Below are 25,774 nucleotides of genomic sequence, written 5' to 3' on the forward strand. Positions count from 1 at the left end.
CATCTTTCTGTGGCTAATCGTAAGGCTACTGCACTGCAGTCTGTTCTCTCTGCATTGCGATGCCATTCACCCTACAGCCTCCCATCCTGCCAGCCATAGGCAGCCACCAGCCACATTAATAAATTATACAAACAACCAGAGCTACAAGGAGAAACGGAATTATTGAACATGTTTTGGATAAATATATACTGGACAAGAAATGGTGGAAGAGAGGACATTTAATTATTGAAGGACTTGAATAAGCCAACAGTGTCCTTCCCAAAGTACAGTAAAGTGACTTTGTAAGGGAACATGGACATAGACATTTTAGGTTTCATGTTGACTATAGCAACCAAGATGGCTGAGTAGTAGGTTCATTATCTTTAATCCAACTATCTGTTTTTCTATGTTTGTATGTAACATAGGATTATGAATCTATAGTGAAGCTGGTGGAGACCTTGGAGAAGCTTCCGACATTCGACCCTGTGGCCAATCCCCATGTCAAGTTCCACTATGCCTTTGCTCTGAATCGGTAAGACCCCCGGTATGTCACACCTGGTTTGTCTACACATTCACACCCCCACACACAGATGCACACACAGACGCATGCATGTGCTGAACATGTGTGTCTGTGCTCTGAGTCGGAACATCACAGATGTTCAGCTTGGAAAGTATTTTACTGCTTGCACTTTAACATGCTGCCTCTCTTGTAAACGCCCACTGGTTCTCATGGTGCAACTAACTCCACCTGTAATAAAGCAAGCTGCTCTTTCATTTCGGAGCCATTGGGAAATTCCTGCATGCTACAACGCAACATTGGTGTCTAGCCAGTTAGGATAACATTTTGCTGCATTTTATACCCTCAAAGAAACATATTAAGAAACCTGTTGCACATGCTTTGCATAATTGGGAAAACATCGAAGGGCTAAAAAATGAAGATGTTTGCCATGAGTCTGTGTGCTGGTTTGGACAGCAGCCCCTTTGTTCACAATTTCCTCAACTGGAGGTGGTTCATGACTCAGCAGTTTAGTGCACCATTGCAAAAACTTGCCATTATCCTGCAACAATTAAGCATGAATGATGAGAATGAAACAGCGTTTTCTGTTGAGTAATTGGGTTAAGCTGGTGAGAAAACAGCAGCAGCAGGGATGTAAGTGCTAGGGTTGAAGCCTTGCCTGTTGCACAATCTAGGCTAGTCTGACTCACTGTTTAGCTTCGCCCCCCTCCAGTTGCCCTTCAGTGGCACTCTGGTGTGAAGTGAAAGCTGGGGAGAGGAAATAGCTGCCCGTTCTTATGCTTATTTAACATCCATCTCTATGGCTGTGTTGAGATCCATATTAGTGTGCCCATGCCAACTACGTTTTTCCGACCACTAGGCTCACACTGGGATGCTGTACGGCTGCCTTGTGAAAGAACCTGTGGAGACTTTGTTGTCCCCCTTTGGGACACAAAGAAGAGGGATAAAGAGGGGGCATAAGAAAACTGCAAGACTAATCAGATAATTATATTTGATATTCAGACAATGTATGATCAAAATAGAATGCGATCCGAGGGAGGGATAGAATTTAGCTCCCGTTCGCTTGGTAAAGCAGCATTGCAGTATGGATTACGAATGACTGCTGACAGATAGAGTGCTGATCATTACTGCCTGCATTACTTCCGTCCTTGCTAATACCATTAAACCCTGACACTCCAACACAGGAGTTAGTTGGCCAGGTCTGTAGGGAGGTAGTTGAACACACTACCCTCATGATATTTAATCTACAGCCTTTTGATGGCTTCCTCTCTGCCAAGACATAGCGCTTTGGTGTTACCTACACACACACACGCACACGCACATGCACACACACACACACACACACACCGGCTTGTTTCCTGTTTATTCATCCCCCTCTCTCAGTTTAGACCCTAAGAGAGAGAGCGACACCCCCAGACAAACTCCCAGTACAGTGCATTCGGAAATTATTCAGACCCCTTGACATCTCCACATTTTGTTACGTTACAGCCTTATTCTAAAATGTATTAAATGAAATGTTTTCCTCATCAATCTACACACAATATCCCATAATTACAAAGTGAAAACAGGCTTTTAGAAATGTGTGCAAATTGATAAAAAAATAATAATAAAAAAAATACCTTATTTACATAAGTATTCAGACCCTTTGCTATGAGATTCGAAAATTGAGCTCAGGTGCATCCTGTTTCCATTGATCATCCTTGAGATGTTTCTACAACTTGATTGGAGTCCACCTGTGGTAAATTCAATTGATTGGACATGATTTGGAAATGCACATACCTGTCTATATAAGGTCCCACAGTTGACAGTGCATGTCAGAGCAAAAACCAAGCCATGAAGTCGAAGGAATTGTCCGTAGAGCTCCGAGACCGGATTGTGTCGAGGCACAGATCTGGGGAAGGGTACCCAAAAATGTCTGCAGCATTGAAGGTCCCCAAGAACACAGTGGCCCCCATCATTCTTAAATGGAAGAAGTTTAGAAACCACCAAGACTCTTCCTAGAGCTGCCTGCTGGCCAAACTGAGCAATCGGCGGAGAAGGGCCTTAGTCAGGGAGGTGACCAAGAACCTGATGGTCATCTGACGGAGCTCCAGAGTTCCTCTGTGGCGATCGGAGAACCTTCCAGAAGGACAACCATCTCTCCAGCACTCCACCAATCAGGCCTTTATGGTAGAGTGGCCAGACGGAAGCCACTCCTCAGTAAAAGGCATGACAGCCCACTTGGAGTTTGCCAAAAGGCACCTAAAGGACTCTCAGACCATGAGAAACAAGATTGTCTGGTCTGATGAAACCAATATTGAACTCTTTGGCCTGAATGCCAAGCGTCACTTCTGGAGGAAACCTGGCACGATCCCTACGGTGAAGCATGGTGGTGGCAGCATCATGCTGTGGGGATGTTTTTCAGCGGCAGGGACTGGGAGACTAGTCAGGATCGAGGGAAAGATGAACGGAGCAAAGTACAGCGAGATCCTTGAGGAAAACCTGCTCCAGATCGCTCAGGACCTCAGACTGGGACCTCCAACAGGACAACGACCCTAAGCACACAGCCAAGACAACGCAGGAGTGGCTTCAGGACAAGTCTCTGAATGTCCTTGAGTGGCCCAGCCAGAGCCCGGACTTGAACCTGATCGAACATCTCTGGAGAGACCTGAAAATAGCTGTGCAGCGATGCTCCCCATCCAACCTGACAGAGTTTTAGAGTATCTGCAGAGAAGAATGGGAGAAACTCCCCAAATACAGGTGTGCCTTGCTTGTAGCGTCATACCCAAGAAGACTCGAGGCTGTAATTGCTGCCAAAGATGCTTCATCAAAGTACTGTGTAAAGGGTCTGAATACTCTTGTAAATGTACTATTTCAGTTTATTTTCAAAAAATCCATTATGGGGTATTGTGTGTAGATTGATGAGGGAAATTAACAATACAATACATTTTAGAATAAGGCTGTATTTTGCCCTCCTCAGTCCTCACACACTTCACAGATGAGTCACATCAAACCCAGTGGCACAAGAGAGGCAGGGAAAGTGACAAGAGAATGTAGCTACCTAGGAAAGTAACAAGAGAATGTAGCTAGCTAGCTAACATACACTGCATGCATGTATTCACTAGGCAACTAGCTTTATTGTTTTTAATCAGATAATATTAAAATGTCCTACCTTCAAACTAGTTGGGAAAGAGTGTTTTTTCCTGTAAAGTCAGTTGCCCTCTCTTCTTTAGTCCCTGAAAAAAGTCATTAGCTGGCTAGCAAGTTCACCAATTCACTGCCCAGGTCTTCATAATTTACACATTCCTGAATTTACAAAAAAAATGGTTAGTTTAGTTGTTCATCTAGCTAAACAGCTGATAAACAAATTTGGACGAATGCTTGCTAGATCACGTCAATAGTTAGCTAACTTAGCCAGCTAGCAAGCTCAGTGTTGTACGAAAGTAATTTGTTGAACATTCATAACATAATTTGGTGAATAAATAAACGTAATACTCACATTTTATGAAGTTATTCCTCATTCTTCTGGAAAATCTTCTCTGAAGGGGGGACTTCCGTCCACCATTAGTTTTTGCCGGAAGTTGGGAGTTGTATCTGTGGCGCAAGGTGTTATGCGATATCTATGGAATCCCATTCTCGACACCCAATTAAATGTGAATACTAACTCAACGTTTTGAGATACTAACTTGACATTTTGAGATAGGTAAGTAAGAAGTTTGAGATGCTAAGTTTAAAAAAGGATACTATCTAAAGAAATTGAGATACTAACCAAAAAGTTTGAGATAGTAGATTGTACATACAGTGTGGAGAACGAGTATTTGATACACTGCCGATTTTGCAGGTTTTCCTACTTACAAAGCATGTAGAGGTCTGTAATTTTTATCATATGCACACTTCAACTGTGAGAGATGGAATCTAAAACAAAAATCCAGAAAATCACATTGTTTGATTTTTAAGTAATTAATTTGCATTTTATTGCATGACATAAGTATTTGATACATCAGAAAAGCAGAACTTAATATTTGGTACAGAAACCTTTGTTTGCAATTACAGAGATCATACGTTTCCTGTAGGTCTTGACCAGGTTTGCACACACTGCAGCAGGGATTTTGGCCCACTCCTCCATACAGACCTTCTCCAGATCCTTCAGGTTTCGGGGCTGTCGCTGGGCAATACGGACTTTCAGCTCCCTCCAAAGATTTTCTATTGGGTTCAGGTCTGGAGACTGGCTAGGCCACTCCAGGACCTTGAGATACTTCTTACGGAACCACTCCTTAGTTGCCCTGGCTGTGTGTTTCGGGTCGTTGTCATGCTGGAAGACCCAGCCACGACCCATCTTCAATGCTCTTACTGAGGGAAGGAGGTTGTTGGCTAAGATCTCGCGATACATGGCCCCATCCATCCTCCCCTCAATACGGTGCAGTCGTCCTGTCCCCTTTGCAGAAAAGCATCCCCAAAGAATGATGTTTCCACCTCCATGCTTCACGGTTGGGATGGTGTTCTTGGGGTTGTACTCATCCTTCTTCTTCCTCCAAACACGGCGAGTGGAGTTTAGACCAAAAAGCTCTATTTTTGTCTCATCAGACCACATGAGCTTCTCCCATTCCTCCTCTGGATCATCCAGATGATCATTGGCAAACTTCAGACGGGCCTGGACATGCGCTGGCTTGAGCAGGGGGACCTTGTGTGCGCTGCAGGATTTTTATCCATGACGGCGTAGTGTGTTACTAAGTGTTTTCTTTGAGACTGTGGTCCCAGCTCTCTTCAGGTCATTGACCAGGTCCTGCCGTGTAGTTCTGGGCTGATCCTTCACCTTCCTCATGATCATTGATGCCCCATGAGGTGAGATCTTGCATGGAGCCCCAGACCGAGGGTGATTGACCGTCATCTTAAACTTCTTCCATTTTCTAATAATTGCACCAACAGTTGTTGCCTTCTCACCAAGCTGCTTGCCTATTGTCCTGTAGCCCATCCCAGCCTTGTGCAGGTCTACAATTTTATCCCTGATGTCCTTACACAGCTCTCTGATCTTGGCCATTGTGGAGAGGTTGGAGTCTGTTTGAGTGTGTGGACAGGTGTCTTTTATACAGGTAAAGAGTTCAAACAGGTGCAGTTAATACAGGTAATGAGTGGAGAACAGGAGGGCTTCTTAAAGAAATACTAACAGGTCTGTGAGAGCCGGAATTTTTACTGGTTGGTAGGTGATCAAATACTTATGTCATACAATAAAATGCAAATTAATTACTTAAAAATCATACAATGTGATTTTCTGGATTTTTGTTTTAGATTCCTTCTCTCACAGTTGAAGTGTACCTATGATAAAAAGTACAGACCTCTACATGCTTTGTAAGTAGGAAAACCTGCAAAATCGACAGTGTATCAAATACTTGTTCTCCCCACTGTATAAAACCATTTTACAACTGATTAATCACTATGTCATACTCTACACCTACACTAGAGTTTTACCTGGTTAAGTTAGCCCTAGGAAAAAAAAAGTTTGTGCCCTAGGAAAAAATAATTCACCCGACCACTCTGGGACTTGTTGTGCCATCTTTGAAATCACCACACAATGCTACAAATGAAGAAACATATCCTATTAGTACGGCCTACTATCTCCAAATTTCGGATTAGTATCTAAACATTTTTACTTAGGTGTATCAACATTTTTACTTGCATATCTCAGAATTACAAGTTTGTATCTCAAAATGTTTACTTAGGATTTCAAAATGTGGAATTACGTATCTCTAAATTTCGAGTTAATACTGTATCTCTACATTTTGAGTTAGTATAATTTTTTTAAAATAATAATTGTGGCTTCCATAGATATCCTACCTAAGGAAACAACCAGAGGAAGAGGCGAAGTCAGTATATTCTAAAATCTTTGATAGGTCTACATTGGATGCTGACTCAAAATCGCCCAAATGAAGGTAGGGCCTACCTTAGAGAAGGAAGAATTTGAAGGTACCTTGGGAATAGTACATGGTAATTTTAACATCCTTCCTTTATGCACTATCCTTGCCGATTGATGGCACCCTGTTCCCTAAATACAGTGCCTTCAGAAAGTATTCACACCCCTTGACTTTTTCCACATTTTCTTGTGTTACAGCCTGAATTTAAAATTGATTACATTGAGATTTTGTGTCACTAGCTTACACACAATACCCCATAATGTCAAAGTGGAATTATGTTTTTAGAAATGTTTGCAAATTAATTAAAAATGAAAAGGTGAAATGTCTTGAGTCAATAAGTATTCAACCCCTTTGTTATGGCAAGCAAGCCTAAATAAGTTCAGGAGTACAAATTTGCTTAACCTTTTACTGCAATGGGTTAAATCAGGGTCACACAGAGTGTTTCTTGGTAGTCTTAAACAAATCTACTTTGAAACAAAACTATACACCTCACACACATGGTTATGGACTTTAAGAAAAGAAGACACCTGTACCATGTCAGATATAGAGTTGAAATGTATGACATTTTGAGTTTGCATCACAATATGACACTTTATATACAGTACATCGCAGAAGACTGAAATATAACAAAACCGTTTGACATAGAAACACTGGACTTTCTGTGCTTTAAAAAATTAACTTTATTTATTATGAAATTATAAAAAATATTATTAACATTCCATCCACAAGAGGGTGATTTGGTCATTTGACTGCAGGTATTAACAAGTCACATAATAAATTGCATGGACTCACTTTGTGTGCAATAATAGTGTTTAACATAATTTTTGAAGGACTGCCTCATCTCTGTACCCCACACATACAATTATCTGTAAGGTCCCTTAGTCGAGCAGTGAATTTCAAACACAGATTAAACTAGAAAGACCAGGGAGGTTTTCCAATGCCTCGCAAAGAAGGGAAGCTATTGGTAAAAAACAGACATTGATATTCCTTTTCAGCATGGTGAAGTTGTTAATTACACTTTGGATGGTGTATCAATACACCCAGTCACTACAAAGATACAGGTGTCCTTCCTAACTCTGGAGAGGAAGTAAACCGTTCAGGGATTTCACTGTGAGGCCAATGTTGACTTTAAAACCGTTACAGAGTTTAATGGCTGTGATAGGAGAAAACTGAGGATGGATCAACAACATTGTAGTTACTCCACAATACTAACCTAAATGACAGAGTGAAAAGAAGGAAGCCTGTACATAATACAAATATTCCAAAACATGCATCCTGTTTGCAGTAAGGTACTAAAGTAAAACTGAAAACATTTTGTCAAAGAAATTAACTTTATGTCCTGAATACAATGTTATGTTTGGGACAAATCCAACACAACACATCACTGAGTACCACTCTTCATATTTTCAAGAATGGTGGTGGCTGCATCATGTTATGGGTATGCTCGTCATAGGCAAGGACTAGCGAGTTGTTTAGGATAAAAGAAACGGAATAGAGCTAAGCACAGGCAAAATCCTAGAGGAAAAGCTGGTTCAGTCTGCTTTCCAACAAACACTGGGAGACAAATTCACCTTTCAGCAGGACAATAACCTAAAATACAAGGCCAAATATACACTGAAGTTGCTTACCAAGATGACATTGAATATTCCTGAGTGGCCTAGTTACAGTTTTAACTTAAATTGGCTTGAAAATCTATTGCAAGACTTGAAAATGGCTGTCTAGAAATGATCAACAATCAACTTGACAGAGTTGAATAATTTATATATATATTTTTTAATAATAAAGTGCAAGTATTGTACAATCCAGGTGTGCAAAGTTCTTTGAGACACACAGCTGTAATCGCTGCCAAAGGGTATTCTAACATGTATTGACTCAGGGGTGTGAATACTTACACTACATGACCAAAAGTATGCTCATCGAACATCTCATTCTAAAATCATGGTCATTAATATGGAGTTGGACCCCCATTTGCTGCTATAACAGCCTCCACTCTCCTGGGAAGGCTTTCCACTAGATGTTGGAACATTGCTGCAGGGACTTGCTCCCATTCAGCCACAAGAGCATTAGTGAGGTCGGGCACTGATGTTCGGCGATTAGGCCTGGCTGGCAGTCGGTGCTCCAATTCATCCCAAAGGCGTTCGGTGGGGTTAAGGTCAGGGCTCTGTGCAGGCCAGTCAAGTTCTTCCACACCGATCTCGACAAACCATTTCTGTATGGACCTCGCTTTGTGCACGGGGGCATTGTCATGCTGAAACAGGAAAGGGCCTTCCCCAAACTGTTGCCACAAAGTTGGAAGCACAGAATTGTCTAGAATGTCATTGTATGCTGTAGCGTTAAGATTTCCCTTCACTGGAACTAGCCCGAACCATGAAAAGAAGCCCCAGACCATACAGTGCCTTGCAAAAGTATTCATCCCCCTTGTCGTTTTTCCTATTTTGTTGCATTACAACCTGTAATTTAAATTGATTTTTATTTGGATTTCATGGAATGGACATACACAAAATAGTCCAAATTGGTGAAGTGAAATTAAAAAAATAATTCTAAAAAATCAATAATGGAAAAGTTGTGCGTGCATATGTATTCACCCCCTTTGCTATGAAGCCCCTAAATAAGATCTGGTGCAACCAATTACATTCAGAAGTCACATAATTAGTTAAATAAAGTCCACCTGTGTGCAATTTAAGTGTCACATGATCGGTCACATGATCTCAGTATATATACACCTGTTCTGAAAGGCCCCAGAGTCTGCAACACCACTAAGCAAGGGGCACCACCAAGCAAGCAGCACAATGAAGACCAAGGAGCTCTCCAAACAGGTCAGGGACAAAGTTGTGGAGAAGTACAGATCAGGGTTGGGTTATAAAAAAAATATCAGAAACTTTGAACATCCCACGGAGCACCATTAAATCCATTATTAAAAAATAGAAATAATATGGCACCACAACAAACCTGCCAAGAGAGAGCCGCCCACCAAAACTCACGGACCAGGCAAGGAAGAAATTAATCAGAGAGGCAACAAAGAGACCAAAGATAACCTTGAAGGAGCTGCAAAGCTCCACAGTGGAGATTGGAGTATCTGTCCATAGGACCACTTTAAGCCGTACACTCCACAGAGCTGGGCTTTACGGAAGAGTGGCCAGAAAAAAGCCATTGCTTAAAGAAAAAAATAAGCAAACACGTTTGGTGTTCGCCAAAAGGCATGTGGGATACTCCCCAAACATATGGAAGAAGGTACTCTGGTCAGATGAGACTAAAATTGAGCTTTTTGGCCATCAAGGAAAACGCTATGTCTGGCGCAAACCCAACACCTCTCATCACCCCGAGAACACCATCCCCACAGTGAAGCATGGTGGTGGCAGCATCATGCTGTGGGGATGTTTTTCATCGGCAGGGACTGGGAAACTGGTCAGAATTGAAGGAATGATGGATGGCGCTAAATACAAGTAAATTCTTGAGGGAAACCTGTTTCAGTCTTCCAGAGATTATAGACAGACAGAGATTCCAGCAGGACAATGACCCTAAGCATACTGCTAAAGCAACACTTGAGTGGTTTAAGGGGAAACATTTACATGTCTTGGAATGGCCTAGTCAAAGCCCAGACCTCAATCCAATTGAGAATCTGTGGTATGACTTAAAGATTGCTGTACACCAGCGGAACCCATCCAACTTGAAGGAGCTGGAGCAGTTTTGCCTTGAAGAATGGGCAAAAATCACAGTGGCTAGATGTGCCAAGCTTATAGAGACATACGCCAAGAGACTTGCAGCTGTAATTGCTGCAAAAGGTGGCTCTACAAAGTATTGACTTTGGGGGGCGTGAATAGTTATGCACGCTCAAGTTTCCAGTTTTTTTGTCTTATTTCTTGTTTGTTTCACAATAACAAATATTTTGCATCTTCAAAGTGGTAGGCATGTTGTGTAAATCAAATGATACAAACCTCCCAAAAATCTATTTTAATTCCAGGTTGTAAGGCAACAAAATAGGAAAAATGCCAAGGGGGGTGAATACTTTCGCAAGCCACTGTAATTCCTCCTCCACCAAACTTTACAGTTGGCACTATGCATTGGGGCAGGTAGCGTTCTCCTGGCATCCGCCAAACCCAGATTCGTCCGTCCCATTTCATGAAGCTCCCGACAAACAGTTATTGTGCTGACATTGCTTCCAGAGGCAGTTTGGAACTCGGTAGTGAGTGTTGCAACTGAGGACAGATGATTTTTTAGGTGCTTCAGCACTCAGCGGTCCCGTTATGTGAGCTTGTGTGGCCTACCAATTCGCGGCTGAGCCATTGTTGCTCCTAGACATTTCCACTTCACAATAACAGCACTTACAGTTGATCGGGGCAGCTCTAGCAGTGCAGAAATTTGACAAACTTACTTTTTGGAAAGATGGCATCCTATGAAGGTGCCACGTTGAAAGTCACTGAGTTCTTCAGTAAGGCCATTCTACTGCCAATTTTTGTCTATAGAGATTGCATGGCTTTGTGCTCAGTTTTATACATTTGTCTGCAACGGGTGTGTCTGAAATACCCGAATCCACCATTTTTGGAGGGGTGTCCACATACTTTTGTAAATGAGATATTTCTGTATTTAATTTTCAATACATTTTCAAAATTCACTTTCACTTTGTCATTACGGGTATTGTGTGTAAATGGGTGAGTTTTGAATTCAGGCTGTAACACAAGAAAATGTGGAATAAGTCAAGGGGTAAGAATAATTACTGTAGTCCACTATACCCTGTTCAAAAGTAGTTCACTATAAATGAAATAGGGTGCCATTTGGGACTCGCCCCCTGTCTCTGACCATTGGTTATTCCCTCTGATTTGTTGTTCAGGAGGAACCTCCCGGGGGACCGTCAGAAGGCCCTGGACATTATGCTGCCCCTGGTGGAGTCTGACGACCAGGTGGCCTCAGACATCTACTGCCTGGTGGGACGCATCTACAAGGACATGTTCCTGGAGTCCCACTTCACTGATACCAAGAGCAGGGACAGTGGCACGGCCTGGTGAGAGCCACACACACACACACACACACACTGGTGAGAGCCTGGCTGCTGATGAGGGTAATTACAAACCTCTCACTCACTCCTCCCCAGCTAGAGAAGTAGAGAAAGAGAAGTCCTCCACCTCTCAACTACAGCTAACGGCCAGCAGTGTCATCTGACTCGGAGCAAAGAGCCTGCAGGTTATTCTGAAAGTAGCTGATTTGAAACAGCAGCACCAGTGATATTCTAAAGATACCTGCAGTCTTCCTGGAATGGTTATGTCTCTCATCAGGCCAATTTTATGGCATCTCGTTAGAATAACTCCCCATTGGGCTGTCCATGTCCTCTGTTCCAACCCAGATGACATCTTTGGAGAGCCTTCTCATGTTATTCACACTCATTCCCTCAGTGGAACAGATTGCTCATTAAGTAAATTAGGTTTTTGTCTGTGAGAGTCAAGCTTTGTGCAATAAATGGTTCCTCTGTGCACCGTGCTCAATAATGCTGTAGTTATTTTGGATGCTTTTTACAAAAGTAGGGAGGAAGTGACAAGACTCTAAAGTTCTCACCAAGGACACATCAGAAATTACTGTAGGAGCATAAAGTTAGATTTAAAAATGAAGCATTGTGTGTAATATTGGTGATTCTAAGTCAGCTTCTCTGTCCTTCCTCTCAGGTTTAAAAAGGGGTTTGAGTCTGAGCCGACACTACACTCTGGCATCAACTACGCTGTTCTACTCCTGGCAGCGGGACACCAGTTTGACGCCTCCTTCGAGCTCCGCAAAGTCGGTAAGTATTGACTAACACTTTATTCTCCTTGATATCTGTTTTGCCTTGAGCTGCCTGATGGTGCATTGGACTTGGCTTGCTATTCTGTTTTTCATTAGAGCTGCTGATGACTAATAATAATGAAGTTACTGATCTGCATTCTCCCCACACTGCAGTTACCCTCATGTCATAAAGTGTGAGATCAGTATCTACTCATGTGACAGATACTGCTCATTCAAACGAACAGCCTGCTTATGATGAGACAGTCCCATAAAAGGTAGTCTGGGTGTGAACAGAGAGTCTGCTACTCTACTGCGGGGGTTAATATGAAACATCCGATTTTACATAACAATGACGTTTCCATTTATTTATTTTTTGCAAGGGAGTTTTGTGCTGTTTGGCTCCCAATCCTCTGTGTTTGCTGTGAAATCTGAGGCTCAGAAAGTAACTCAGGAATGTGAGAAACAGGACAGACAGGCCTGGGAATCAGCCGTGGGCCCCCTCCCAGTCCCTGCCCCCTTTCCTACCCTCCTCTACTCTGCGCTGCCCCGGGCTACATGAGTAGAACATGTAGTGGCAGCTTCCCTCAGCGAGGCCGAAAACAACCATGTTCCATTATCACTCTGCAATGTAGTAGCAACATGGCAACCAACTACATTGAATGTTAAGACTTATCCACAGAGGGCATTGAGATCCTCCAAGCTACATTTCAGGTGAAACGCCTGACATGAGGGTAGGCTACTAGGCTATACAGTGCCCAGCCCATTCCCAAACCCTTGAAATAACACACGGTATAAAAAAGAACACAAGATATGGTAAATTATGTACCTTGACAAAGACCTTGCACAATAAAACTCTGGGAGCATTCAACAGTGTTCAGTATCTTCCTTTTATATTATTACATTCTGTCCCTGACCTGACCTTGTTCTCCTTTTCCAGGAGTGAAGCTGAGCAGCCTGCTGGGGAAGAAGGGAAGCCTGGACAAGCTGCAGAGCTACTGGGATGTGGGCTTCTTCCTGGGGGCTAGCATCCTGGCCTGTGACAACACCAGGGTCATACAGGCCTCTGAGAAACTCTTCAAACTCAAGGCCCCCGTCTGGTGAGGGAGGGTGCTGTTTTCGTATATATATTTTTTTACATGTAAGGATCAACATATACACTGAGTGTACAAAACATGCTCTTTCCATGACATAGACTGACCAGGTGAATCCAGGTGAAGGCTATGATCCCTTATTGATGTCACTTCTAAATCCATTTCAATCAGCGTAGATAAAGGGGAGGAAACAAATCAAATCAAATCAAATCAAATTTTATTGGTCACATGCGCCGAATACAACAGGTGCAGACATTGCAGTGAAATGCTTACTTACAGCCCTTAACCAACAGTGCATTTATTTTAAACAAAAAAAGTAAGAATAAAACAACAACAAAAAAAGTGTTGAGAAAAAAAGAGCAGAAGTAAAATAAAGTGACAGTAGGGAGGCTATATATACAGTAAAATAAAGTGACAGTAGGGAGGCTATATATACAGGGGGGTACCGTTGCAGAGTCAATGTGCGGGGGCACCGGCTAGTTGAGGTAGTTGAGGTAATATGTACATGTGGGTAGAGTTAAAGTGACTATGCATAAATACTTAACAGAGTAGCAGCAGCGTAAAAAGGATGGGGTGGGGGGGCAGTGCAAATAGTCCGGGTAGCCATGATTAGCTGTTCAGGAGTCTTATGGCTTGGGGGTAGAAGCTGTTGAGAAGTCTTTTGGACCTAGACTTGGCACTCCGGTACCGCTTGCCGTGCGGTAGCAGAGAGAACAGTCTATGACAGGTTAAATAAGGATAAACAGGTTAAATAAGGATTTTTAAGCCTTGAGACAATTGAGACATGGATTGTGTATATGTGCCATTCAGAGGGTGAGTGGGCAAGACAAAAGATTTAAGTGCCTTTAAACTGGGTATGGTAGTAGGCGCACCGGTTTGTGTCAAGAACTGCAACGCTGTTGGGTTTTTCATGCTCAACAGTTTCCCGTGTGTATCAAGAATGGTCCACCACCCAAAGGAGATCCAGCCAACTTGGCACAACTGTGGGTAGCATTGGAGTCAACATGGGCTAGCATCCCTGTGGAACGCTTTCAACATCTTGTAGAGTCCATGCCCCGATGAATAGAGGCTGTTCTAATGGCAAAAGGGGGGGGGGGGTGCAACTCAATATTAGGAAGGTGTTTTTAATGTTTTGTACACTCAGTGTAGACAACTTATTTAAACCTATTTTGCACAATTTAAATGTCCTTTCTTTTCTTGTAGTCACAGGAGTTAAAGTTATCCGTCACTGCAATGGATTTCCGTCATATGAATTCTTTTTTGTTGTTGATATTTTAGATTTTTAGATGTATTTCCAATTTTGAAAATGACTGGAATTGATCAAACTCAAAGTTGAATACATTTACAAAATGATCCTCTTTCCCATAAAAGCATGGTCATGACTTTGCCCCGCTGACAATCAATCTGAGATCCTTATGTTTTAGTCATGGGATTGTTTTTTTTGCTTTATCCCCTGTAGTCAGTCAGTGGCCTATTTTCTTTTATGCTCAAGATTTTGACAACATATTCAAACAGATTTTGCTCAGTTTAAGTGCCTTTTCTGTTTCTGCAGTCAATGGCCTTTAAAATGTATTACAAGCTAACGTTTGTGTTGACTGCACCCCAGGTATCTGAGCTCTCTCGTGGAGACCATCCTGATTTACCAGCACTTCAAAAAGCCCTCTGTGGAGCAGCCGCAGCCCAAGCAGGAACTGGTGGACTTCTGGATGGACTTCCTGGTGGAGGCCACAAAGAAAGATGTCTCATCTGTCCGCTTCCCAGTATGTGTCCTTGGTGTGACTGCCACTGAGCCCCATGCTCACTCTGCCTTCCTTCCTGGCATTCTTCACTGTTCAGACTTGACCTTGACAGTTAGACATATACTGTACATACAGAAACCATAACAATGGCACCAACTGACGCAGTGTTCCTAGACTGTTTATTTCTCTGCTTTATTGTGAAATGTCTCGGTTCGATTGGTTGTCCTCTTTTCCAGGTGTTGATATTGGAACCCACTAAAGTCTATCAACCTTCTTACTTGTCCATAAACAATGATGTGGAGGAGAACACTGTCTCCATCTGGCATGTTGCCCCTGATGACAAGGTCAGTTACTGATCACAGGAAGAGTGTCTGACAACTGCCTTGTGCCTTTTGCTTTGTGATTTTTCTTCCACTGGAAAGTGTCTCAGAAAAGAAGTCTGTCTATGTCTGTCTCTCTCTCTGCACTGACACATTTTGCTAAGTCATCAGAGTTACATTTTGAGGTGTCAGTCATCATTATATTTTCTGAGGTTCATGTTTTTCTGATCTCTAACAGCACAGGGGGGTCCATGAGTGGAACTTCAGCGCTATGTCAGTACGGGGTGTCAGGTTAGTGATCTCACAGCTGTCCTGATCTACACATTCATTGTAATATATGGGCAGTAAGGTCACTGCTCTCGACTCTCCTTCTCTTTCCCTTATGCCAACAACATAACCGATGATAATGTGGCCTCATGGTTCTCAAGGCAATATTAGTCAGAGACGGTCCCCTATGCCTCTCCCTCCTTCATCCTCCCTGCCTCCCCCTCCACAAAATAATTCAATGGCAGACAGACAGGCCGACTGATCTTCCACTCTAGAGGGCCTCTGTGAGATGTTGCTAGGGAACGTATCTTACTTGGTGCCCACTCACCCTCCAGTGCACTAGGAGACAATGGCAGTTCCCTCTGCTGCAGCAGTGTGCCATGGTGGGCTGAATACAACCACTCATTCTCTGCTCTGCTCCACTCTGCTCAGCCCTCGCCTCGGTTAGCTGGCTTAGAATCCCTGTTCGCTCAGCTGAACACTGGTGGAGACTCAACAGTGTGAATGGGTGTGTGGGAAGGAATGCTCTGAGTTATGCTCATTCTGTCCGAGTTACTGTAACTTGTTGTATGTGTTTGAATGAAGAAGAGTGTTTGGTGGTTAGAGACTATTTTGCAGCTCTGGTGAAAATGAAAAGCTGCTGCAGTTACCTACTACTGGAATGATTTCTCAGAGGATGATGGCTACACCCAGACATCCAGTCTATGCCAGTGTCCTATGTCATGTGAATTCCCCCATCTCGTCTCTAACTGTCAACTCCTCTTCCTCAGTATTTCCAAGTTTGACGAGCGCAGTGCCTTCCTGTACGTGCTAAACAACTCAGAGGACTTCCAGATCTATTTCTGCACAGAGATGCACTGCAAAAGGTCTGTCACTCTTCTGTCTGTGCCGTGACCACTCCATCTCACCAGCATGTGAGCCTCTCTCCAAGGAAGTGACTGTACTGTAGAGATTTACACAGAGCATAACCAAAGCACAGCCAGCCAGTCTTATTAGCTCCACAGTGTGATTCAGTGAGTCAGTGCTGGTGTGATTGGTCTTTCTCTCATTGAGCTTTCACACTGTGAGTGTATGAAAGGGTGCCTGGGCTTAGTGTTCTTTCACAACTGCTCCTGTGACGTATTTGTAAGTGTGGTAAAAGTTATCTGGGGTGCTCTGTGTGTTGCAGGTTCTGTGATCTGGTCAACAGCATCGCAGAAGAAACATGGAAAGGCCCAGAAGAGGGGGAATGTGATACTGATGCCCTAGAGGTGAGGGAGAAGAGAGGAATACTCATTTTCTACACAGATTATTTTATTTATATTGTCTCCAACAGGGTTAACCTGATGTACAGAATATGTATGAAAGGTGTAGGGTGTAGTCAGCAGCGATTGTCTCTCCGATTGTTTTCCAATTCTATATAAAACCAGATAGAGGCAATGTAAAGTGGATGGATAGAGGCAACTTCCTACAGTGGGAAGATGCTGTTCATTGTATGTTTTGCAATGGAGACCATCAGAGTGTAGTGCAGGAAAAGCACCTGCTCCTCTAGTCACCTGTTCTCCCAGTGGTGCGATGGAAACAAGAATAGCCTGTGAATAATTACCCAAAACAATGTCACACCCTCTTCTAGTCAAACACAAGCATGGCCCAGATCAGATACCCCAACTGGTTTTTGAACCCTGTTTGATCTGTGCCACACCTTGTAAAACTCACATTACTCTTTGCTTAGTTAATACCATGCACCAACTCTCACTCTATGGCTCACCTGTTCTAAGATGTACTGTACCCTGTTATAACTCTACATTGTGATGGCCCTTGAAGTTAACATGCAACAAAATGTCATCTTTAACATTATTTCCTCCTCAGTACGACTATGAGTATGATGAGCACGGGGAGAGGGTGGTTCTGGGAAAAGGCACGTTTGGAGTGGTGTATGCAGGCCGGGACCTTAGCAACCAGGTGCGGCTGGCCATCAAGGAGATACCGGAGAGAGACAGCAGGTAGGTGAACATGTTAAGTGGACTTTCTCCAAAAAGACCCTACCACAAATCCTCAGCTCCTACCATTCTCCCTTACAAGTATTGCCAGATCAGATACACATGAAGTCATTACACAGGCTACTGTAGTTGACATAATAAGCATCCATGACACTTTTACGGTCTTTTACGAGGCCCTTTGCTAATGGAAGGTTGAATAGCAACAGGTCCCTGTGTCGTTATTTAAAGTGAGTGAGTGGTTATTCAGAGCACAACAACCAAAGGGGTTTCCTGAGAGTGATCATTTGATTGGCAGATCGAAAGGGGCGCCAAAACGCTTGTTGAAGTCGTGCTCTGTGTTAGCTCTGCGTTCCTGTGGTGTCCTTTCCCTGGCACACCACAGTGTTATATATACCGTACACCTGATTGAGTGACTGGGCAATGAAAATAATTGTGGGGAAGAGTGTCGCCTAGCAACTAGTGTACCAAGCACTTGCGCTGCCTTCCACAACCATTACTGGTCTGCTCATTTTTCCACCTATTCCGGTCTTATTATGGGACCCCTTCAGAGCACAATCAGCCCAGATGATTCCTCTGTCATACATTGTTCCACTCATCACATCACAAGGCATTCGAGGGCTCTCATGGGATAACTCAAAGGTGTCAAGAATGATTCTGAATCACTTAGAAGCAACTCTGGAGTATCCTCTCGGGGGGGAAAAACATTGAAAAAGTGTCTCACTAGAATAGCCAACCGTGTGATTGAGGGAGAATGTATTTAGTCTTATTTATGGTGTTCAGTTTGAACATTTCTCTCTAGAAGAAGATTGCAGTAGAGTGACATTTCATATGTAGCCAGCTGGTCTGTGTCCTTGTGGTCCTTGTCCTCTGACCATGGTGTACTGGACTGAGACTGAGTCACTCTGACATCTCTCTCTGTGATAGGTTACTGCAAGATACTAAGTGCAACAGTGCAATTTCCTGTCTCATAGTGCCCTGGTCTTTTTTTTTAGAGCGAGAGAGAGGGGAGAGAGACGAGAGAGAGAGAGGAGACATCATCCTGTCCTTTTTCCTTATTAGATGTATCAGTGGATGTTTAATCTGTTCTGTCCTAGGTACTCTCAGCCCCTCCACGAGGAGATTGCTCTTCACAAACACCTGAAGCACAAGAACATTGTGCAGTACTTGGGCTCCATCAGCGAGAATGGTTTTATCAAGATCTTCATGGAGCAGGTTCCCGGAGGTAAGAGGGCAAATACAAACACATACACTCACCGGACAGTTTATTAGGTACACCCATTTGGTACTGGGTCTGACCCCCTTTGCCTCCAGAACAGCCTGAATTCTTCGGGGCATGGATTTTACAAGTAGGAAACGTTCCACAGGGATGTTGGTCCCTGCAGATTGGACGGCGGTACACTACCGCCACCAGCCTGTACAGTTGACACTAGGCAGGATGGGTCCATGGACTCATGCTGCTAACGCCAAATCCTGACTCTGCCATCAGCATGACGCAACAGGAATCGGGATTCGTCGGACCATGCGGTATTTTTCCATTCCTCAATTGTCCAGTGTTGGTGATCGCGTGCCCACTGGAGCCAGCTCTTCTTGTTTTTAGCTGATAGGAGTAGAAACCAGTGTGGTCGTCTGCTGCAGTAGCCCATCCGTTACAAGGATCGACGAGTTGTGCGTTCCGAGATGCCGTTCTGCACACCACTGTTGTACTGCGTCGTTATTTGTCTCTTTGTGGCCCGCCTGTTAGCTTGCACGATTCTTGCCATTCTCCTTCGACCTCTCTCATCAACGAGCTGTTTTCGCCCACAGGACTGCCGCTGACTGGATGTTTTTTGTTTGTCGCACCATTCTCGGGAAACCCTAGACACTGTCGTGCATGAAAAGCCCAGGAAGGCGGACGTTCTGAGATACTGGATCCGCCGTGCCTGGTACCGTCGATCATACCACGCTCAAAGTCACTTAGGTCAATCGTTTTGCCCATTCTAATGTTCAATCGAACAGTAACTGAATGCCTTGATGCCCGTCTGGCTGCTTTATATAGCAAGCCACGGCCACGTGACTCACTGTCTGTAGGCGCTAACCATTTTTGTGAATGGGGTGGTGTACCTAATAAACTGTCAGGTGAGTGTTTATTATCCGAGTTATGTAATGGACTGAATCCACTACTGTCCTGCTGCTAGTGAAGCAGAATGTATTGATATGTATTGTACTTTGGTCTGTGGTTTGTATCCAGGAAGCCTGTCTGCTTTGCTGAGGTCTAAATGGGGCCCTCTGAAGAACAACGAACCCACCATCGGCTTCTACACCAGACAGATCCTGGAGGGGCTCAAATATCTCCATGACAACCAGATCGCTCACAGAGACATCAAGGTGAGCCTTGGCTTTTTCCTCTACCGCTGCTCGATTTCAAAGCCTTTGATTGGCCATTGTACAGTATGCGCCTGGCCAATAGGGAGGCCACATTCATGTCAGGGGTACAGAAATGATTTGATTTGTAAGTGGCGCCTGGCTCTGGTAAAAATACTTCCCCTTATCATCCTACAGGAAGGTTAATGTGACATAACTCAGTCTCAGTCATAATAAAACACACTGAGCACACTCCCATCCCATAATATAAAACATTGTTTAGGTTAGCATACTCTTCATCCTACACCCAGGACAAGATAGGCCTCTAAATTCTGCCTCATTTAACAATAGTGTCTAATAAAATGACCTCAACGGCCATTCACATCAATGTTAATAATCTTGTTTTGGATTGGAGGTTGTGAATATAGCCCACTGTAACAACTGTTGCTGATTGCCTTCTAGGAAATACGTTAGATTACCAGGCTGTTATCATAGTCATTTGGGTTAAGGTTAAGGAATGGAGATTACTTGGAATGGAGCTCTTTTCTCATCCCATCTGTTCTCTTTACATCCACAGGGTGATAATGTGCTTATAAACACATATAGTGGAGTTCTGAAGATATCTGACTTTGGTACCTCTAAACGACTGGCTGGGATCAACCCCTGCACTGAGACTTTCACTGGTATGTTCTGGTCTGCCTGACTGGGTTTAGAACTACCAACCTTCCCCTCCCTACAATGTAAACATGCCTTGATGGAACAGGATGTTTGAAAATGTGCTGGACCATCAACCCACATAGTGATCTCACTCACTGTTTACAATAACTTTAGTTTTGTCCCAAAGAAACTAGTTGTGTTGTGTGCTTGAGAATTGTTTTTGTAAAAACACCAGCAAATCAGCTCCAAGTGATTTTCATTTGGGAAATCTGTTTCAAAGTATTCGCACGCATAATAGAGAGATATATGTAGCCGTATACAAACATAAGCAAGGTTTGAGATTATTATGTTTTAATCAAATATTATATCTGTTTGGGCTTCTTTGGGTCAATTTGTGGTCTACAAATGATTTATAAATATGTTCCAGCCCCCTGAACATCCGCTCAAGAAAAAATCGGCCCGCGGCTGAATCTAGTTGATGATCCCTGCTGTAAATTATATATCTCAAAATAGCCTGACGTTTCTATTCAGAGTGCTGTTTGGTGAGAGTTTATGGTCAGGGTTCCAGGGTTATGGCAGTGTTGACATTGTGGGAGCCAATGGTAGCACAGCTTGACCTCTTTTGTTAAGATCAGCTGATTGGAGCATAGAGATACGCCTTTTCATCTTCAAACCATTCCAGTACAGTCAGTTTCTCCTGTTTAAATTGTACTCCAATGTGTCTCTCCCAGTTTCACCATAGCACTTAGCTTACCTTTTAAAAGCTCTATAAAAGCTCCTCTGACAGTAGGCTATAATTAGACTCATCCAGGTTACTATAGAGCCAAAGTTCACCCTCCCTAAAACCTGATTTGCTTGTATCAGACCTGATATGCAAATTCTACAAATGCAACTTGTAACTAGCAGCTATGATTTGTATAATTTCCTGTCTGTTTGGTGTGTTGTTGTTTTGCAGGGACACTACAGTACATGGCCCCTGAGATCATAGATAAAGGCCCTCGAGGATACGGCAAGCCTGCTGACATCTGGTCTCTTGGGTGCACCATCATTGAGATGGCCACTGGGAAACCACCCTTCTACGAGCTGGGGGAACCACAGGCCGCCATGTTCAAGGTCAGAGTTCAGAGGTCAACTAATGTTCAGTTTATTGACCTCAGTTCACTTTCCACCGGATGAATGGTGTTTTTCTCTGGCTGGCTAAAATTGTATTAGTAGCACTATCGAAATGATTAGGCTTTGAATGATGAGTCTAACCTCATTCTGTTGTTCTTTGTGATTTATGGTTTTGCTGACCTATTTCTATCAGTAGTGGAGTCAGATACGGAAATAGATAGCTATCTTTACATGCCTCTAGGCACATTTGTACCAACAAGTTGTCAAGTGATTGAATTACAGGTTAGACATAGTACCTAGAAATAGAATTTGTGTGCAGTACCGTCTATCCTTTGTGTGTTTTAAGTGTCCATTCCACTAATGAGCCCTTCTCAAGCTTTTTCCACATGTATTCATCTAAAGTGGAAATTTTAAGTGTTACCCTCATCAGCAATAGCACAAAGGCTATGTCTGGGCATATGTAGTCTATTAAAAACTGAAGCTAATGATCCAACTGGGTGGTCTGTGGAGCGTGATGGAGATCATGTTGAATGCAGGCCAGAAGCATGGACATTTCCATGCATTTTAATTGAATTACAGTAGTAAATTGCTGTGCATTCACACGTCGTAATGTGCATTTTCCAGTGTTTATAAACCACTTTTCCGTACCAGATTGTATAGATCTGTAATGTAACACATGTAACCACCTATTAAACGACATTCAGCAGCTATTCTGTCTGTCTCATCCTGTGTGACTTAAAGTGCAATCTCATCATTGGTCAATGCTTTTACTAACACTGTCATCTTTCTACGCAATGGCTTACATGAGAAACGACCATTTAGAGTAATTTCTCATCTATACTGTTGTACAGATGAGAGAACATTTGGCAACAATCCTCAAATAAACATTATTTTGGAATGTCTCCACTGGGAGGGGCATTACATTCCTAATCTCAAGCCGACATTCCGGATCAATGTTGGGAATTTCTAGAGTGCCTATTATCAGAAGTGCTACCGCATTCGTCCTTCACTGTTGCATTGACTTCCTGTACTGTGATGGCATGAGCACGCCTGCATAGTGTTACAGTGCCACAGAGCTATGGGTTACAAGAGATCAGTTTACCCACCATTAACTAAAGTCACCTCAATCAACCCAACTCTCCTCTTACTGACTTTCTTCTAAGTGACTGCCCTCTCTGAGGTCCCCTTGGTCCTGTATGCTCTTATCTTTAGCATGACTTGGCTGGGTGATTTGGTTAGGTCACTCAACTTAGCTCTGTGTTTTGAATTCAGGTTAGGCCCTTAGATCTAACATGACTGGGTTTTATCTTGGCTGTAGCTGCAGGTTAGGCCCTTAGATCTAACATGACTGGGTTTTATCTTGGCTGTAGCTGCAGGTTAGGCCCTTAGATCTAACATGACTGGGTTTTATCTTGGCTGTAGCTGCAGGTTCTTAGATCTAACATGACTGGGTTTTATCTTGGCTGTAGCTGCAGGTTAGGCCCTTAGATCTAACATGACTGGGTTTTATCTTGGCTGTAGCTGCAGGTTAGGCCCTTAGATCTAACATGACTGGGTTTTATCTTGGCTGTAGCTGCAGGTTAGGCCCTTAGATCTAACATGACTGGGTTTTATCTTGGCTGTAGCTGCAGGTTAGGCCCTTAGATCTAACATGACTGGGTTTTATCTTGGCTGTAGCTGCAGGTTAGGCCCTTAGATCTAACATGACTGGGTTTTATCTTGGCTGTAGCTGCAGGTTAGGCCCTTAGATCTAACATGACTGGGTTTTATCTTGGCTGTAGCTGCAGGTTAGGCCCTTAGATCTAACATGACTGGGTTTTATCTTGGCTGTAGCTGCAGGTTAGGCCCTTAGATCTAACATGACTGGGTTTTATCTTGGCTGTAGCTGCAGGTTAGGCCCTTAGATCTAACATGACTGGGTTTTATCTTGGCTGTAGCTGCAGGTTAGGCCCTTAGATCTAACATGACTGGGTTTTATCTTGGCTGTAGCTGCAGGTTAGGCCCTTAGATCTAACATGACTGGGTTTTATCTTGGCTGTAGCTGCAGGTTAGGCCCTTAGATCTAACATGACTGGGTTTTATCTTGGCTGTAGCTGCAGGTTAGGCCCTTAGATCTAACATGACTGGGTTTTATCTTGGCTGTAGCTGCAGGTTAGGCCCTTAGATCTAACATGACTGGGTTTTATCTTGGCTGTAGCTGCAGGTTAGGCCCTTAGATCTAACATGACTGGGTTTTATCTTGGCTGTAGCTGCAGGTTAGGCCCTTAGATCTAACATGACTGGGTTTTATCTTGGCTGTAGCTGCAGGTTAGGCCCTTAGATCTAACATGACTGGGTTTTATCTTGGCTGTAGCTGCAGGTTAGGCCCTTAGATCTAACATGACTGGGTTTTATCTTGGCTGTAGCTGCAGGTTAGGCCCTTAGATCTAACATGACTGGGTTTTATCTTGGCTGTAGCTGCAGGTTAGGCCCTTAGATCTAACATGACTGGGTTTTATCTTGCAAGTTTATCTGCAAGTTAGGCCCTTAGATCTAGAATGACTTGGCTAGGTCACTTGACTTAGTGCTGTATCGTGACCTTGCTGCAGCTGCAGGTTCTTACCTCAAGCATGACTGTGCTGTTTTATCTTGGCGACAGGTCGGCATGTTCAAGATCCACCCTGAGATCCCAGATTCCATGTCCATGGAGGCCAAGGCCTTCATCCTGCGCTGCTTTGAGCCCGACCCCGACCAGAGGGCCACCGCCCTGCACCTGCTCACCGATGAGTTCCTCACCGTCACCAGCCGCAAGAAAAGGGGCAAGAGCAGCTTCACAGGTAGCTAGGACAATGCTTCACTGGTCAATCAGTGCAGTAGTTAGTAGAATATAGAGATATCTGAATAGATAGACAATTGCTTCTAGATCCTTTGTTTTAGATACTTTTTATCTCTGTTTTATGTTTCTGCACAATCCATACTTATCATTGAATAAAAAATCTCTGTTTTTCTCCTCAGCTCTGACACCTGCAGTTTCAGGTGAGTCCATTTGAGCATCTGTCCGTGCTTCCTCCTCTTTAGAGTACACTGAGTCTGAGCCCAACGACATTAGGCTAACCATGTTGACTACCCTACCCTGAGATGATACCCTCACAGAAGTAGGACTGTAATGTCATTTCCATGTAGTGTCCCTAACAAGTAGTTTGCTCTGCTTTTCTTTGTGTAACAGTGTTGTAACTGTGCCTGTACCCGTCTCTGTGCCCTCCAGAGTACCTGCGCAGCATCTCCCTGCCAGTGCCTGTGGTGGTGGAGGACACCAGCAGCAGCAGTGAGTACGGCTCCGTCTCCCCTGAGAACGACCTCAACACCAACCCCTTCATCTTTAAGCCCAGCACCAAGTGTTACAGTGATCGGGAGGTCAAAGGAACCCGCTCCCTGTTCCTTAGGTAACACAACATACAGTCAGCACCATATGTATTTGGACAGTGAAGCTAACATTTTAAATGTGGCTCTTTACTCCAGAATTTTGGATTTGAGATCACAAAAACACACTAACACTGCACCTCTACCATCTCAATTAATCTGACAACAAACAGTTCTGGAAAAACACAAATCTGGAGGAAACTTATGGTAAGAGACAAAGACAGACGCTCTGTATATTATCTGGGCATAATGGACAACGTTGGTATGTTGTATACCCGTGGAGTACATTAGTTCCAGATTAAATCATGTTTATACCACGGTTGCCAAAGAATATCCTGTAATATTTGTGAACATTATTATTGTCCAATACAAATATGTTGTCAAAACATTTTCACTGAGGTCTCTCTAATCTAATCTGTGTTCAACCTGTGTTTTCTCTCCGCACCTTAGCACACTCACGCATACACCCACACACCCACACAGATATACACTCATCCACACACACATTCATGCTAAACACACATCACAACTGCTGCTACCAGACTCTTGTTATTATTGCTAAATGCTGGACCATTTTAAATAATAATAATAATAATAATATGCCATTTAGCAGACGCTTTTATCCAAAGCGACTTACAGTCATGTGTGCATACATTTTTTGTGTATGGGTAACACTTGCCCCCCAATCCCCCCTTCCCCAAAACACATGTAAATATTTGACTATAAATTGTGCCTTC

General features: G+C 43.4%; 1 protein-coding gene across 2 annotated transcripts in view; it reads left to right on the forward strand.

Moving 5' to 3' along the window:
* Positions 1–25,774, forward strand: part of LOC311106944 (mitogen-activated protein kinase kinase kinase 5-like) — a 61,432-nt gene that overhangs the window by 23,879 nt on the left and 11,779 nt on the right. For both annotated transcript variants that reach the window (XM_084149348.1, XM_084149349.1), the window contains exons 6-22: positions 405–511; positions 11,213–11,383; positions 12,039–12,151; positions 13,070–13,229; positions 14,830–14,983; positions 15,199–15,306; positions 15,521–15,573; positions 16,320–16,415; positions 16,718–16,799; positions 17,398–17,531; positions 18,623–18,750; positions 19,756–19,892; positions 20,446–20,551; positions 21,481–21,638; positions 24,277–24,454; positions 24,633–24,653; positions 24,883–25,060. In XM_084149348.1, the coding sequence (XP_084005474.1) occupies positions 405–511; positions 11,213–11,383; positions 12,039–12,151; positions 13,070–13,229; positions 14,830–14,983; positions 15,199–15,306; positions 15,521–15,573; positions 16,320–16,415; positions 16,718–16,799; positions 17,398–17,531; positions 18,623–18,750; positions 19,756–19,892; positions 20,446–20,551; positions 21,481–21,638; positions 24,277–24,454; positions 24,633–24,653; positions 24,883–25,060 (2,084 nt within the window). The remainder of the gene's footprint in view (positions 1–404; positions 512–11,212; positions 11,384–12,038; positions 12,152–13,069; positions 13,230–14,829; positions 14,984–15,198; positions 15,307–15,520; positions 15,574–16,319; positions 16,416–16,717; positions 16,800–17,397; positions 17,532–18,622; positions 18,751–19,755; positions 19,893–20,445; positions 20,552–21,480; positions 21,639–24,276; positions 24,455–24,632; positions 24,654–24,882; positions 25,061–25,774) is intronic.

This window comes from Coregonus lavaretus, assembly GCF_964263955.1.
Source record: "Coregonus lavaretus genome assembly, chromosome: 31".
Lineage (NCBI taxonomy): Eukaryota > Metazoa > Chordata > Actinopteri > Salmoniformes > Salmonidae > Coregonus > Coregonus lavaretus.